The sequence below is a fragment of the Papaver somniferum genome, unplaced genomic scaffold (assembly GCF_003573695.1).
Source record: "Papaver somniferum cultivar HN1 unplaced genomic scaffold, ASM357369v1 unplaced-scaffold_0, whole genome shotgun sequence".
NCBI classification, from domain to species: Eukaryota; Viridiplantae; Streptophyta; class Magnoliopsida; order Ranunculales; family Papaveraceae; genus Papaver; species Papaver somniferum.
Window position 1 is genome coordinate 745,717 of NW_020618823.1, and position 15,472 is coordinate 761,188.

At 36.2% G+C, this 15,472-nt stretch overlaps 3 protein-coding genes across 4 annotated transcripts; 2 read left to right on the top strand and 1 right to left on the bottom strand.

The window, feature by feature from the left end:
* The first annotated feature begins 1,011 nt into the window (after positions 1–1,011).
* On the top strand, positions 1,012–4,855 carry LOC113325813 (KRR1 small subunit processome component homolog). 2 transcript variants are annotated; one of them, XM_026573682.1, is made up of 13 exons: positions 1,012–1,184; positions 1,328–1,555; positions 1,659–1,735; positions 2,192–2,302; positions 2,530–2,598; positions 2,849–2,905; positions 3,017–3,055; positions 3,184–3,288; positions 3,397–3,479; positions 3,573–3,654; positions 3,790–3,933; positions 4,057–4,128; positions 4,546–4,855. In XM_026573682.1, exons 2-13 carry the CDS (start codon positions 1,354–1,356, stop codon positions 4,651–4,653), a joined length of 1,149 nt encoding a protein of 382 aa, XP_026429467.1. In that variant the 5' UTR covers positions 1,012–1,184; positions 1,328–1,353; the 3' UTR covers positions 4,654–4,855. The 2 variants fall into 2 exon arrangements, with proteins under 2 accessions (XP_026429467.1, XP_026429468.1); XM_026573683.1 differs by having other exon boundaries at positions 1,342–1,555.
* A 561-nt stretch (positions 4,856–5,416) lies between these two features.
* On the top strand, positions 5,417–9,331 carry LOC113325877 (protein KRI1 homolog). The gene is made up of 3 exons (XM_026573741.1): positions 5,417–5,566; positions 5,761–7,747; positions 8,885–9,331. The coding sequence occupies exon 2, from the start codon at positions 5,765–5,767 to the stop codon at positions 7,709–7,711; it is 1,947 nt and encodes a 648-aa protein (XP_026429526.1). The 5' UTR covers positions 5,417–5,566; positions 5,761–5,764; the 3' UTR covers positions 7,712–7,747; positions 8,885–9,331.
* Positions 9,332–10,196: 865 nt separating this feature from the next.
* On the bottom strand, positions 10,197–10,927 carry LOC113325832 (chaperone protein DnaJ-like). The gene has a single exon (XM_026573699.1). It carries the CDS (start codon positions 10,862–10,864, stop codon positions 10,451–10,453), a length of 414 nt encoding a protein of 137 aa, XP_026429484.1. The 5' UTR covers positions 10,865–10,927; the 3' UTR covers positions 10,197–10,450.
* Positions 10,928–15,472: the final 4,545 nt, after the last annotated feature.

Here is a 15,472-nt window from a genome sequence, read left to right on the forward strand (position 1 = left end):
ATCTTCCTTTGCTGATACTATATCCAAAGCATCTAAATGTTCTTCCATATTCATACTACAATCAATAACAAAAGAAAAAAAAGAATCAACCACATTTTATCATTTTCATTATAATCATGTAAATTTGATACAAATTCTTACAAATTTAGCTTCATCAAAAATACTACAAGTATCATTTTCATCATAATCATGTAAACGAATCATACAAATTATCATTCATCTTCATCACAAATAATCAAATTAATCCCCAAAAAAATTTTATCACAAAAATTCAAATTAAATCATACAATATTAAACATATCATCTAAATCATCTAAATAACAAATACCAATCATCTAAACATATCAATTTCATCAAAAAATCATGATCATCGAAAAAAAAAAGAAAAGAAAACCTAAATTTCAAAATCTTACCCAAATCGATTTCGTGGACGGATTCGCTCCAAACCAATCTCAAATGATTCCAATTGTGTTGATGTTCAAACCCACGGTGCTATTTGAGAAGAAATCTCTGGAACTCTTTCTCTATTACATGCATTTTCGGAACCTTTAGGTGAGGATGAAATAAAACGGGGAAGAAGGAAGAAGATCGAGCTTCTGTTAGTTTACATCGATTTATCTGGCGCTGAATGGTTCATTGCTTTGACCGAGTTGACTGGTCAAGCACTAATTAGTTCAGCGAAAAGTGAAAACGCTGAATGGTTCAACGCTTGGCGCTGTTTTGTTTCAGCGACTAGCATGCTAGATTAGCACTCCCATAAAACTCAGGTGGTTGTGCTAGATTAGCACTCCATAAGACTTAGCCTAATAGAGAGCCGAGTAACAAAACTGATGTCGGATTCAGTTCGACTGATCGAGGTCAGTATTTTGAGTCCAGTGCTGTCCCTGATGGGCTCCAAATGCGAAAGCCCTAGATGAGTCAAAAGTACGAAATTATCCTCCCTCTTTTGCGGCCTAACTTCATTTTCCTTCAGAAGACACAAATACCCTTATTTGTAGAATCCAACACCATCAAAAATCACAAACACAACCCTAAAAGGCTAAACCCTCATCTTCTCCGCCTTCTCCCCTTCACTGTAAACCCCCACCTCTCTCTCGGAATCAGATTCGTGGAAGCACCACCACAACTTCCCCATCAACCTTCATATCTCCCCCGCCTCTCTCTCTCAGCGCCGCACTCAATAGGTACTTAATTTTCTGCATTTTTTTCTGGATTAATTTTTCGATTTCTGTTTATCAGAATATGTAATTTAGGTTTGGGGTTTGGTTTTCTGAAATTTCGCTGAATGAAATTTTATTTCTGAGATTAGATTCTTTATGTATTTTAGGTTTATTTGATTAGGTGTGCTTAAGTATGGAAGAAGAATCAAACTCAGTTGCCGACCATGGTATGGAAGGAGAAGTGAGGACAAAGTATAAGGGAAAACACGATAAACCAAAGCCATGGGATCATGATGGTATTGATCATTGGAAGATTGATAAGTTTGATCCTACTTGGAATGAAAGAGGAATGCTTGAAGTTAGCTCCTTCTCCACTTTGTTCCCTGTTTACAGAGGTCAGTCTCAGTCACTCAGAATCACTTCATCATCGCTATCTGGACTTTTTCTTTGGTTGTTGTTATTCAATTGTATTTGTTGGTTTTGTGTATTTTGTTTCAGAAAAGTATTTGCAAGATGCTTGGCCTTCAGTGAAAGGTGCATTGAAACAATTTGATATATCTTGCGATCTCAATTTGGTGAGTGTAGTTGAACCCTCTAAGTTTCGAGATTTATAACTTTCTTAGAGAATCTAATTTATGCAATGTAGTGGAATCAAAAATCTTATTGCTCTAACATCTAAATGTATGGCTAGCTTGTTTATAAGCATGCGTGTTCTGTCAAAGCTGATTTATTTGTGCGCATTTGTGTGTATATAAGAAACACTATGTGTCAGTGGATAGGGTAGATGTGTATTGGTGTATACACAAAGCATGCTATCTCTCTTTCTCTCTTTAATGAATTACAGATTGTGCAAGCTAAAGTTGTTTTGACAGTAATACTTTGAAATGAGACAAAAAACTGGACCTAACTAGTTTATTCAGAGTTTGGAAATTTTCATTTATTCTTTTTCTGATGTTCTTTAACTAGTGCTGGCTATTCTTTAGCATAAATGTACTTAGTTGATAATTAATTGTGTATGTATTGCTGCTCAGGTTGAGGGGTCCATGACTGTTTCGACAACCCGTAAGACTAGAGATCCATATATTATCGTTAAAGCTAGGGACCTCATAAAGCTCTTATCAAGAAGTGTCCCTGCACCTCAGGTGAATTTTCTGTTTTTATCTCCTTCATTTTTTCCTTATTCCCCATCTTACTTGTATGTGCTCATCATCTTGTTATATTTGAGTTGTAATATCCAGGAATGTTCTTTGAATTAGTGTACTGCAAGGTATTAGCACATGGATTGTGCTATCAAAATTGTACACTTTGAATTGTGTCATGGGTAGTCTGGGACAGATCTTAGTTATTCACAGTCTGTTTCTAATTTTAGGCCATCAAGATACTGGATGATGAGATGCAATGCGACATTATAAAAATTGGAGGCCTCGTCCGGAACAAGGTAGGGAAACTGTTGTTATTTGAATAATTTTAGATTTTCATGGACGTTATTAATGTGTATCTTGAGCTAACCTCTGTGTCCCTAATGCGTGTCAAGAAATTATCTGAAAGAGGGTTATTTTGTGATCACTTTTTGATGGGCGTATTGTGAGATCTAAGAACATATTACATGTTTGATGGTGTTGGGTCAATCTTTAATTGCTCTTTGCTACGTACTCGATCCTCATTGTATTATGTTGCTGTCGCTGCAGGAACGATTTGTTAAAAGGAGACAACATCTTTTGGGACCCAATTCTTCTACTTTAAAGGTGTTCAAAGTTTTTTAGATACAAATATGTATGATGGATATAGCTAATAATGTGAGATATGGTTTAATTATGGTTCTCTATTATGTAATGACTATACTTTCACTGTTGCAGGCTATTGAGATTTTGACAGGGTGCTATGTTCTAATCCAGGTATGTTAACCCAGGCTTCTAGATCATTCACCTGATTCTTTTTTTTTACCTGTGCTTAATATGGGCCAAAAAGATCAATTGCAAATCACAGAAGTTTTAAACTTTTCCTGTATTTTTGACATGGTCAGGGAAACACAGTTTCCGCTATGGGTTCCTTCAAGGGGTTGAAGCAAGTTAGGAGGATCGTGGAGGACTGTATACAAAATAAATTGCATCCAATATACCATATCAGGGTAATCTGGGAAAAAAGATGTTTCTATTACTGAAATTTAGTCTCATCTCATTATAACATATTACACCTTAATTTAACTTGACAATCTGTTTTTGTTTGAAAAATGCAGACCCTCATGATGAGAAGGGAACTCGAAAAAGTTCCTGAACTAAAGCACGAAAGCTGGGATAGATTCCTTCCTAAATTTAAAAAGTATTCAATATCAGTCTGTCACAATCATTATTTTTCAGGAACATCACATGTTTAGAAATATATTAATATAGTTGTGCTGGCTTGTTTCTCCAGGAAAAATGTGAAGCAAAAGAAAGCAAAGAGCAAGGAGAAGAAACCGTATACACCGTACCCTCCTCCTCAAGAGCCAAGCAAGGTTTGAAAATTTGTGATTATAGTTATTACTCATCGGCACTTATGTTGTCTGCAAGTTGACCCCATTTTCCACCAATGAATCTTGGATACTTATCAGTGTCTCTAACTTTGGAACTTTCTCCAATACATATTTCAGATTGATATGGAACTAGAAAGTGGTGAATATTTCTTAAGTGAGAATAAAAAGTCGCAAAAGAAATGGCAAGATAAGCTGGAGAAGCAGGCAGAAAAATCAGCTGAAAGCAAAAAGAAAAGAGAGGAAGCATTTATTCCTCCTAAGGTTTGTTTGTCTCATAAAGTTCTTTTCGATTATCTTGTTTTCCTGCTCTTGATAACTGTATTTTACCTGTATGTTGAGTAGTAATTTGTTTTCTCGTTATTTACTTATGTTTATGGCGTTCAGGAAACCACCAAGCAGGAGTCCACTAGAGACCAAGACAAGGATGACCTGGCTGCTACTACAATGAACTTAAAGGTATTTGCGCTACTGTTTGACAACGTTAAGTTTTGTTCAAACGATTCTAATTGTGTAGCACTATTGAAATGTTTAGATTATTATTAAAGAGGGTAACTAGACCCCAATTTTTGTTGCGTGCCTTTTCCTTTAAGGCACATGATTAAAAAATCCAGTATGTGGTTTATCTAATGAGGGTGTGAATGATCTCTATTTACCATGTAGAATCAACTGCACACAAAGATCATTTCATTTGAATCGCATTAGGACTTTTTAACTGCAGTGAAAGTTGGTTGAATTTCACATTGTACTGTTAGATCTGTAATCCAACTTTTGATGGTTGATGCATTGCCACCTAGTTTTTTGTACATGATTTTCATGATAACTAAACGTTTCTTTGTGTTTTCTCCTACTTATGTTTGGTTTTACTATGTTCAGAGAAAATCAAAGGAGTTAAAGAAGCAGAAGGCTAGGGAGAATATTGATCCTGAATCATACATCGTGGCTCCGGAGAAACGATCTTCTAAAAAGTCTAGGACTTCTTAGTTTTCTTCAACATTGAGGATCATGGTGGGGATTCGATACCCTTTTGTAACAGAATTTTGATTTAAGAAGATAAATTGTTTGTCATAGCATTTGTCATAGCATTTATCTTAACAACACTATTTGGTTTAATAGTTATTTTTCGAAGAAATTACTGATTATTAAACTAGCTAGCTTTCAATCATTTGAAAATTCTGTTGTGCGACTTGTGTCCATTTTTTTAGCTTTTTTCAGTAAGAGTCTTGATAATTCAGTGGCATCTTACAGGTCTCCCGCTAAAGAAATATCCATGGTAGGTACTAATGGTGCTATACTGCTATGTTAAATGAATTTGATTGATAGGAGGCCTGCTAGGAGTTTGAAACTACCTGTGGGCGCGCGAAGCCTGTTGCTGGCCAAACAGGTCTAACAAGATCATTTTATCCATGTTTTTGTTCATACGTGACAGCTTTTTATTTGTTGCCTTGTTGGCAAGAAGATTCCATTTAAGAACAAACCAAGTGAGCCTCACAGTTCTCTATACCATACCGTTTTTAGATATTTCGGAAAAGCTGCCAAAAAGCGACCATGCACGTAGAACGCTGCAAAGTGCAAACACCAGAATGACCTGCTGCATCACTCGCAGCCCCATCCATTACCCAAGCCTGAAATTTTTCACGGACTCAGATTTACTAAGCATGGTGGACAGGACCAGGCCCAGGACCAGGCCCGTTTGAACCCTAGAAACACACAACCCTAAAAGGGCTTAAACCCTTCCTCATCTTCGTCTTTTCCCATTTCGCTGTAAATCCCCTACCTCCTCTCTCTCTCTCTCTCTCTCTCTCTCTCTCAATCGGAAGCCGCAGAAGCACCACCTTTTGCCCATCAACCTTCACATCTTCACCGTCTGTCTTTCTCTGAACGCCACAACCGACAGGTATTTGATTTTCTGCTCTTTTTTCTTTTTTTGATTTTCGTTTATTGAGCAAGTTTTTTTTTTCTCTTAATTTTTCCCCAAAAATTCCTGTAGTTAGCTTTAGTCTAGTTTTATTATTGATTCAATTCTTCTTTTGATGTCTATTTGTATAAATTCTGAGATTCTGTTTATTGATTTTAAGGTTTTCTCGTTAGAAAAATGGCAGCGTTGAAATTGTTCGAGAGTGACGATGATACAGATGAAATTTCCAAATTGAATGTCGATCAAAAGTATAAAGCGAGACATGAATATAATGAAAAAAGAAAAGATTTACACAGACTAGAAGAGTTAGAGAGGAATGAAATAGTAGATTCTGAGAGTGAATCTTCAGAAAGTGAACCTGAAGAGTTTGATGATGATGATGATATAAAGAAGTTAATGGACGGTCTTGTTAAGGTTAAGAATCAAGATCCAATTATTAAACAGAAAGATGCCAAACTCTTTGAATCCGAAGATGAGGAGAGTGAAGAGGAGGATGATAAAAAGGAGAAGAAATCGAAGCCGAAGTATTTGAAAGATGTGATTGCTGAGAAATTGTTGGAAGATGGGGCTGAGGATGAAGATGATGATACTAGAGTGAGGCCAGGTGGGAAGAGTTATAATCAGGAGCAAGAAGAGCGTAGGAAGAAATTTCTGGATGTTGCGGAGCGGGAGTTTGATGATGATGATGATGAGGATTTACTTAAGGTGAAGAAGAGGGGGGAAGAGGAGGAGGATGGTGAGAATGAGGAGATTAAGAAGAAATGTGATGATTATTTTGGGAACGACGAGGGTTTAGATGAGAATGAGAAGTTCTTGAAGAATTTTATTGTGAAGAAAATGTGGGTGGATAAGGATAAGGATAAGGGAAAGAGACCACAAATTGATGATTTGGAAGTTCTTTCGGAGGATGATGAGGAGGTGTGGGATCAACTGGATTTTGAGAGGAGCTTCAATTTCCGGTATGAAGAAGGTACTGGGGATAGGATTTTGGGTCATTCGAGGGTTATTGACGGCGCAGTTAGGAAGAAGGTGAATCGCAGAGAAGAGCAAAGGAAGCGTAGGGAGGATAGAATGGCTGAAGCTAATAAAAGGAATAGAGAGGAATTGAAGCATTTGAAGAATTTAAAGAAGAAAGAGATTATGGAGAAACTTGACAAGATACGGGCTATTGGTGGTTTGACTGAGGGTGAAGCTTGTGCACTTGATTTGGATGATTTAGAAGATGATTTCGATCCAGAGGAACATGATAAGAAGATGAAGGAAACCTTTAATGATGATTACTATAATGCTGAAGATGAAGATTTTGGGAACGAAGAGGAGGATGAAGACGGCGATATTGAGAAGCCTGATTTTGATAAAGAAGATGAATTGCTTGGGCTACCGAAAGATTGGGATGTGTGTGGAACTGGTGATGGTTTTGCAGCAGTCAGGGAAAGAGTTTTAAAATCTAAGGCAGGTGTAGAAGATTTTGAGGATGAGGAGCATGATGATGATGAGGAGGACGACGATGGTGAGGAGCATGGTGATGATGATGATGCTGGCGACAACGAGAGCGATCTGGAAGAGGAAGAGAAGCCAGAAGAAGGTAAAAGAAAGAGGAAACGTAAACTTTCTTTGCGGGAGAAGCTTGCCCTTGACAAAGACCTGAATGAGTACTATAAGTTGGATTATGAAGATACAATTGGAGACCTTAAGACACGATTCAAGTATGCACAAGTTCCACCTCTAAGATTCGGATTGAGTGCTAAGGAGATCATTAATATGGACAACAAAGAGTTGAATCAGTATGTACCTCTGAAAAAGATTGCGCCTTATACTGAAGTTGAATGGAAGGTACCAAAGAAATTGAGGAACCAACTGAAAATTAAAAATAAGTTAATGGAACAAGAAGCTTTATCCAAACGTGGGAAGCGTCCTAAGAATCATGGCTTCAAGGGGTCGAGAACTGTGGAACCAGTTGCCAAGGAAGAAAAGATAGGCCAAGAGGAGAAAGTAAATGGAGATGCGGGTGAACTCTCTAAGAAGAGGAAGAGAAAAATTAGGCAGCAAGAAGTTAAACCCTCTAAACAAAGACTCGCAACATATGGAGTTGGCGATCCTAAACCTAAGAAGAAAAAGAATTGATTTAGTGACGTTTGAAGGGGCCAGCGAGGAGAGGAGGTAATTAAATACACCCACATTCTTTTCACTGTTATTGCTTTCGTGCTTATTGTAGCTCCTTCTGTTCTCTAATTTGAGAAGCACTCCTTTCTCTGATTATGCACGCAGGCTTGCAGCTATAAAAACATATAAATGCTCAATATTATAATCTTGATTAGTCTTTTCGTTTCTGCCGTTTCCCTTAATCAAGTATTCTTAACTGCAAAGAGAGCTACTCAGATATTGATATTTATTATATCCAAAAGAAAATTCAATGAACTTGGGGCAAGGTTATCAATCTTCTGTTCTTTGATTTGAAAACCACATCTTTCTCTGGTCATGTTTGTAGGCTTGCAGTTAGAAAGCACATAAATGTTATTTCCCCTCCTAGTCAAGTATACATGACTGCAAAGAGAGTTGCTTAGATATTTTTCATCAGATTCATTAGAAAATATAAAAGGACCCGAGACAATAGTATCATTTGTTTCTCATGCCCAGTGTACCCGAATGTGGGGTTGTTATTGGTTTTAGTGTGTATTTATGCTTCTCATGAGTAGGGTTTAGTGATAACTTATTGATGGAGGTGAATAGAAAGTTGGAGAGTGATAGTCTTTCATAGAAAATTTATTTTAGATTAGTTTGCATTTGCTTATTAGTTGTGAACTATGGAAATGCTCGTATGCACATCGAGCTGTATAGTGTGACTGATTACGTAGCCAAGTATTCATTATAATGAAGAATGGACAAACTAAATTCCTCCCTAGTTACATCAGGATTTAGCTTTGTAGTCTTTCAATGATAGAATTCTATTTTCTTATTAAAAAACCAAAACAAAAATAGAACAGGAAGTTATGTTTGTCATGCACTTCAGACTTGTTTCACAACTTCTTACCTCATTCTTATATTTGTCACATTTACTAGCTATTTGTTTTCTATTCTTTAATTTTCTGACAATTTCTACTTGCTTTACATAAACATCAGTTTTTACTATTTTCCCCCCCTTCCGGTCTGGCTGATTTATAATTCTGCTATTTCATTTAATTGCTAGATAGTTGATAGAGACAACTTCAGGTCGTGGGTGTAGAACCTAAACGTTCTATCATTTCACTAAAGAGGCATCTATTCTTTACTAATGCATTTCATTGTTATGTTTGGCAGCTGAAGTTCTTGTTTTGACTGTCCCATGCAACAGAATATATGCAAAAATATTGGCTGTAGTTGCTGAAGCTTGAGGTAACATTGAAGATGAGTTCATGGTGTATTTGCTAAGCTGGCTCATGATAGTTTCTCTGTTCTTCCCAAACTGATTATTGGCTGTTTGTCATCTATCTTTGTGGGTTACAAGTATGAACTGGCGGACACACTGGCTTTACTTTTTTTCTACTGCATTTAATTCATGTGTTACAAAACTCAAACTTATCTAAGTGTAAACTGCTGAGGAAATCAATTTCGTTTGCTAGGCTTAGTAATCTTTTTGTCCTGCAGATTTGTTCTTTTATCTCTGGAGATTTTATTCTCAGTTTTCTCCATACTTAGTTTTACTTATTATTCTTTATAGCTGAGACAATAATTCATTACTTCGTTCTCTAGTTTTGGTTCTGTTTATTGGTTTTTTTTCTTTACTTATTTCCCTACCACATTTATCACCTTGAATATACACATACTTGTTTGCAGTAAACATCAAGTAATGCGTGACAGTAGTTTCAGCTATTTCTGTGACCAGTGTTTTCTCTTCTTAATTTCCATTTAACAATGATATGAAATTTTTTGTAAAGTCTTATAAATGCTGGGAGTTTCTTTTGTATCACGATTAACTGATGAAGATGAAGTCTTAAATTTTGTTAAATATGTCTGCAATGTTATCTGTCACAGCATTGGAGTGTCAAAACCATTCATATACCAGTTGGTAACATGAAAGTTTGGTTTAGGGAGAGGAACTGTTTGTCAAAGCATTTGTAGGCACTGATGTTAGCTAGTTCTCATTTTTCAACGTTCGGATGCATCTGAAAATGCACATGAACTTGTTATAAAGCTAACCATCTTCAAGATGTAGTCGACCTCATTGAGGGTTCTGTGGAAGGTATTACATTATCTGAGAAAGTTGATGTTATTATCTCTGAGTGGATGGGTTATTTTCTGATTCTGTGATAGTTGCGTGTGACCGCTGGCCGGCTGGAATGATGTCATGCCCGAATGTGGGTGGCACCTATTAGATTTGAGTTGGGAGATCAGAAAATGAGAGATTTCGAAGCTTGTATGGGTATTTGGTCCAATTTTATGGAGGCGGCTAAAACTTATTATGGTGTTGATATGAGTGTTTTGGTGCGGAACAGAAGAATTTCTACTTGCAGACAATCAATATGGTTATCACCTACGGAATAATAAATGGTGACCATCTGCCGGGTTTAACATTTATTCTGAGAATTCTCCTGTATAATAGTCCCAGCTCATGAGTACCAACAACTTGACGTAAAATCTATTTTTTGTATTTGAAAAGAATTTGTGTACACCAAATAGAGAACAAACACCATTACATGAGAATATCAAACACACAAATACTGTGGAATAGACTAAATAAACCAACACATCAAAATGTAAGTGAAAGAATAATTAGTGTTTTGGATAATTAGCTTTGTATTAGCACTTGCGTGACACCCCCTGATTCCTGGACATACGATGCTGTGACCTTTTCTTCAACTCGTAAAGCTGTTCTATCCACTTATCTCATGAAATTCCACTACCATCATATCCACCTTCATCGGTATTGTATCTCATTCTTTGATCGTATTTGTTCAAACCCAACTCAAGATCATATTTCCTGCGTGAAATAGGATCTGAAAGAATCTTATACGCCTTGTGAAGCTCAACGAAAACCCGAGACGACTCATCTTTCCTTGAAGGGGGACAAACATCTGGGTGGTACTGAAGTGCCATAGTTCTGTAAGCTCTCTTTATATCAATACCACTTACATTTTCATTACTAAGAGAAAGAACCTTGTACAAATTTTTACCCCCGCTGCCGGCTTTGCTAGCAACTCTGCATGAAATCATCTTGAAGGACTTTTGACGCTTAAAGGAATTACTTCTTAATGCTAGTTTAGAACCTATAAGACCGCTAGAACCTAGTGAGAAAGCCATGATCAGTATAATGGAGCAGTATATGTTCTTATATTTGAGAATTTGTTTTGATTGTGCAGAGAAATGGTTGTGTGTATAAATAAGCTTACTTCCTATACGGCTATACATACTTATAGGATTTTTAACTTCTTACAGCGAAAGAACGCGGGATGAGGTTTGAAGGTTGACAAATTAAACTCGAATTCATCGGTATGAAGGCTGACAGAAACATAACACCAGTTAATCCAAAGCTCAACACACGTTTTGCCGTCTTAATGAGGATGTTTTGTATATTTTCACCAGCCATTGACTAGAGAATGATTAGAAATGAAGAAAATTCTCTGAAATACCTTGGTTTTGTTTTGGTTCGATGATTACAATGTGATTAGAACATAAAAAAACACAAGTTGCTTAAGCCGGCTATAAATTTATGTTATTTAGTCAAGCAACTAGTCAAATGTTGTTGAGATTGTTGGCATTATTATGTAAAATCAATATACAGCGAATTTGGATTATGGAGTTGTTTAATCATCTCTCTTGAGCTTAGGGATTAAGCAATAAAAGAACAGTTGAGGTTGCCCTGAGAACCATATGCTAATTTGTCTCTTCATGTACCAAGTGGCGTTTATTTGCTAAGTTTATGCAGCTTTAGGCTTTAGTCTTTGCATAGTGCGATCAAATCCACAAGTCTATTTCTGTACTAAATATGTTGCCGTAATAAATTAGAGGATTATATGTATGAGAATATCCGTTCCAAGGTTCATTCCTTAACATGCAATCCTGCGATCTGGACTTCATTACTCTTTTTTTTTTGATAACATTTAATACTGCTGACAGCCTGCAAATAACACGCGATTGTCACAGATGTATGAAGAAACAGTACGTCTAACAGTATGTCAAGAAATATTACACAAGTTTAAAAACTCGAATGTAACTAAAAGAAATTGAGACAAGGGTTCAGGGAGCCGGTTAGTAAATACAGTGAGTGACCACACTTGCTCCTATCCGACTTTGTCTCTAGGTGACTAGGTCTACCCACGTTAAGTACTGGTTCGCTTGCAGAATTCAATGAGTCACAAACTCAGTTAGATACTGTATTAGCTTCTAATTCAGGATCAGCTAATGTTTCTGGCATGTTTAGAACAAAATGATATGTGAGCTGAAATTAGGCCAGCAAAATACATATCATATCAAGAAGTCATTTTCAAACAAAAAAAAAATACATCAAGATGACATCTTCAAAAAAATATATATCAAGAAGACGTCGCGGAACTACAAGATATCCTGTTTCATGTATATAATTAATTACCAAGGATGGGATGTTTTTTTCTAAATCAATGATCATGATCACAACACATAATAGCATTCACGCAGGTCCACTAACAAGCTTAAGTTGCCCGACAGACGGCAAGGGTCGGTTGGCCGGCTTAGATGATTCCGAGGCTCGCAGCGAGATGGACGGCCGAAAACAACAAAATTACGACCAACATGATATATAGCTAGAGAATTATTGCATCCACTTACTACTACTTGTCAGTGTTTTCACTCTCCCTCGGTACCATTTGTTTCATGCACCAATAGTTACCTAGAGCTATAGAAATTAAGGTTGAAATAATAATGTGTTTCAAAATAAAAAGAGTGTACACCAGTGCTGAAATAAAGGAGAAGAAGAAGGAGAAGAAAAGAAAAGACAAGCAAAGGAAGAAAGAAGAGCAAAAGGAAAGGGAGAGGGAGATGAGGAAGAGAGAAGAGAAAGAAGAGAAAATAATGAAAGCAGAAATGGAGAAAGCAAGGAAGAAGAAAGAACAAGAAAGGATTAAGAAGAAAAAAGAGGAAGAGAAGAAGAAAAATGATGAGAGGAAATTGAATGAAAAGAAGAAGAGAGAAAAAGAAAAACTAAGGAAATTGAGAAATGAATATTGACAGGAACTTAACACGGCGTTGAGCCGATCCCCAAGTCCTTGATCCCCGGAATGGTTAATTCCTCCAGGTGAATGTCATGATTTAATAATCTATAGTTTATCATGTTAAAAATAAAATGGCCTGACATGAAGTTTCGGTCATTTTCCCTGTAATTTAAGAGTGCGCGTAGGCAGATTTTTTAAAGACTTCACGTCGCATGTAGTGGATGTTTGGTGAACCTAACTCTTTTCAAGTTCTCCATTTCATGATAACGAAATCCTCCTGCTTCTTTTTTTTTTTTTTGTATGTCAGAAAAGTCTTTTGCAAATGGTTTCTGCTTTTTGAATGCTTTTGTAATAGAGTAGCTCACCAAGAAAATCCAAATTATTTTCTGTGAAACTTTCTTGAGGTGTGGTTTGACGACTTGATCTAAAATGTGAATGTTTTGTATCATTAGCGGCTCTACTTTCCCATTGGAAAATTATTTTGTGTTATACGGATTTGATGACCTATGCCAAGACCTTGTTTAGTTCTGCCCTGAAGTTGATGATTCTTGGTTGCAACCCCTTTTTAATGCACACAATACAAGTTAGGCAGATGGATAACTTGCAGGGTAGAACACAGGCTTGAAGAGCAAAATATGAACAGTAGAAACCACGCAACATCGCTGCTAATGAGCAAGTGGTCTCATTGATGATGCATAATAATTATCGATAAAAAACAAGAAAAAGATGATAGAAAGACAAAAGATAAGAAAAAAAGAATGAAATTTGGAAGCGACGTTGGACAGAATCGACTAGCCAAACTACCTCATTTAAAGGTCATCATGCTACAACGCTTAGTTGCCCATTGCCCATTGCACCAATTGTCTATTTAAACGGCTAGCGGATCCAGGATTCGAGAGCGAGAGGTGCTTGAAAAATTAAAATTTTCACCCATTATTCTGTCCCACTAAACCACTGAAGTGCTTAATCACATTACTAAATGGCTAAAAAAAATATTAGAGTTTAGAGGGAATGAATTAGATCATGTGCAGTCAGCAAGGACATGCAAATCCTAAAGAAGCATAAAGCATTTAAAGTTGTTTCAATTTTCAAAACTATACATTGGTTGGATCTTGACTAGACTTGACCTCATTGTTGAGGGAACGATCAGGACTTTTGATTAAAGAGGATAAGTGAGTTAAATAATGTCCACTAATTAATTATTAAACTCTATTCAATTGTACTTTGTTTGATTAGAAGGTTCCTCACTTTGTTTTGATTTTGTTGAATTTTGCTCAATCATGACAACGTTGATAAAATAATTGCTATTCATTTAAAATATAAAAACATTATTAGAAGCTAAGTTTTTATTCAACAAAAGAATTCCATTAATCCACTTCTTCTTGTTGCTCTTGTTACGTAGCCATAGATCCCTGGTGTGTTGCAAGCTTCATAATTACGTTAAAGATGAATAGTTAGAGTCTTGATATCACATTTGTCAATTCTTAATTTTGTTTCCTTTGCATTCGAATCCGAGACCTTCTTTGAAGACCAGAGAGTTGATTTTCCCAAACCTCTTTTGGAAATTTTGACGTGTGCATAACTGCTGAATCACGGAAAGTACCAACCAGTCAACCAAGTTCATAATCATAATTATAACGCAAAACCGGATCAGAAAGTGTCTGGTACGCTTTATGAAGCTCGACAAATCTTTGAGTTGATTCTTGTTTTGTGGAAGGGTCAGGACAAATATCAGGATGATATTGTAGAGCCATTCTTCTATAAGCTTTCTTTATATCCTCATGACAAACATTCTTGCTTGCATCAAGTGAAAGTACTTCATACAAATTAGCTTCTCTTTCGATGCTTAAGGACTTGTAATTGTTTTTCACTCTACATGAAATTGTATTCCTCTTGCTGCATAAAGATCTGATTTTCCAATATTGGGGTTCAAACCTAAAGAATTCTCCATTAGAAAGAGAGGATTCTAATGAGAAAGAGATTATTATGCTTTGGTTGGTTGGAAAAAAAGTGAGGGGCTGTTGAATCTTGACTATGGCATATATAGAAGATAACAAAATGGTTGCTTAATTGATTAATTTAATAAAACTAATTGTATTTTTTAACTAATTAATTCATTGGTTGTCGTAAGTGTTGGAAAACGATTAATAAAAAAATAATTTTTTAAAGTTTTAGTAAAAAATTATAATTTATTGTTTTCTTTTGTGAATGAAATTTTTTAGTCCCACATTGTGGAGTTTCCAATTTTTAGTAGTTTTAAGAAACTATATAAACTTATTAGTTCCACATTGTGGAGTTTCCACTTCTTAAATTGTTTTATTCCATTATATAAAGAAATTCACTACTTTTGTAAAATTTATGGGAAAGGGGTTGCTCTATATTTTAGAGGGACCCTTAATGGAAAATATTTTATAGCGTTTCTTAAGAGTTCGGGATTTTCCTTAACGGTTTTTTCGGAGTTGCCAAGCTCAAGTTGAGCATCTACTACATATGCTAGTAGTAGGTGTAGTAGGGTGTTTTATCCTGGAGATATCCGTCCTGTGAGGGATATAGCATCACTCTTGAGTGTAGCCGGGCGCTAATGTCTTAAGCGCAACGTGTTGAACACGTGACTCACTCTGTTTTTCCAAAGTTTTGCCTTGTTGCTGTTGTGGATATATGAGAAGCTCGTTCGTTTCGTCAACCGATCAATTCCATTATAAAGGAGATAAGTATCAATAAC

What these genes read in the sequence shown, in the direction of transcription:
- LOC113325813 (XM_026573682.1), top strand. Translation starts at nt 1,354, where the DNA reads ATGGAAGAAGAATCAAACTCAGTTGCCGACCATGGTATGGAAGGAGAA. An exon ending in CTCCTCAAGAGCCAAGCAAG is followed by an intron (nt 3,655 to 3,789) that starts GTTTGAAAATTT and finishes TACATATTTCAG; the next exon opens with ATTGATATGGAACTAGAAAG. An exon ending in AAGCATTTATTCCTCCTAAG is followed by an intron (nt 3,934 to 4,056) that starts GTTTGTTTGTCT and finishes TATGGCGTTCAG; the next exon opens with GAAACCACCAAGCAGGAGTC.
- LOC113325877 (XM_026573741.1), top strand. Translation starts at nt 5,765, where the DNA reads ATGGCAGCGTTGAAATTGTTCGAGAGTGACGATGATACAGATGAAATT.
- LOC113325832 (XM_026573699.1), bottom strand. Translation starts at nt 10,864, where the DNA reads ATGGCTTTCTCACTAGGTTCTAGCGGTCTTATAGGTTCTAAACTAGCA.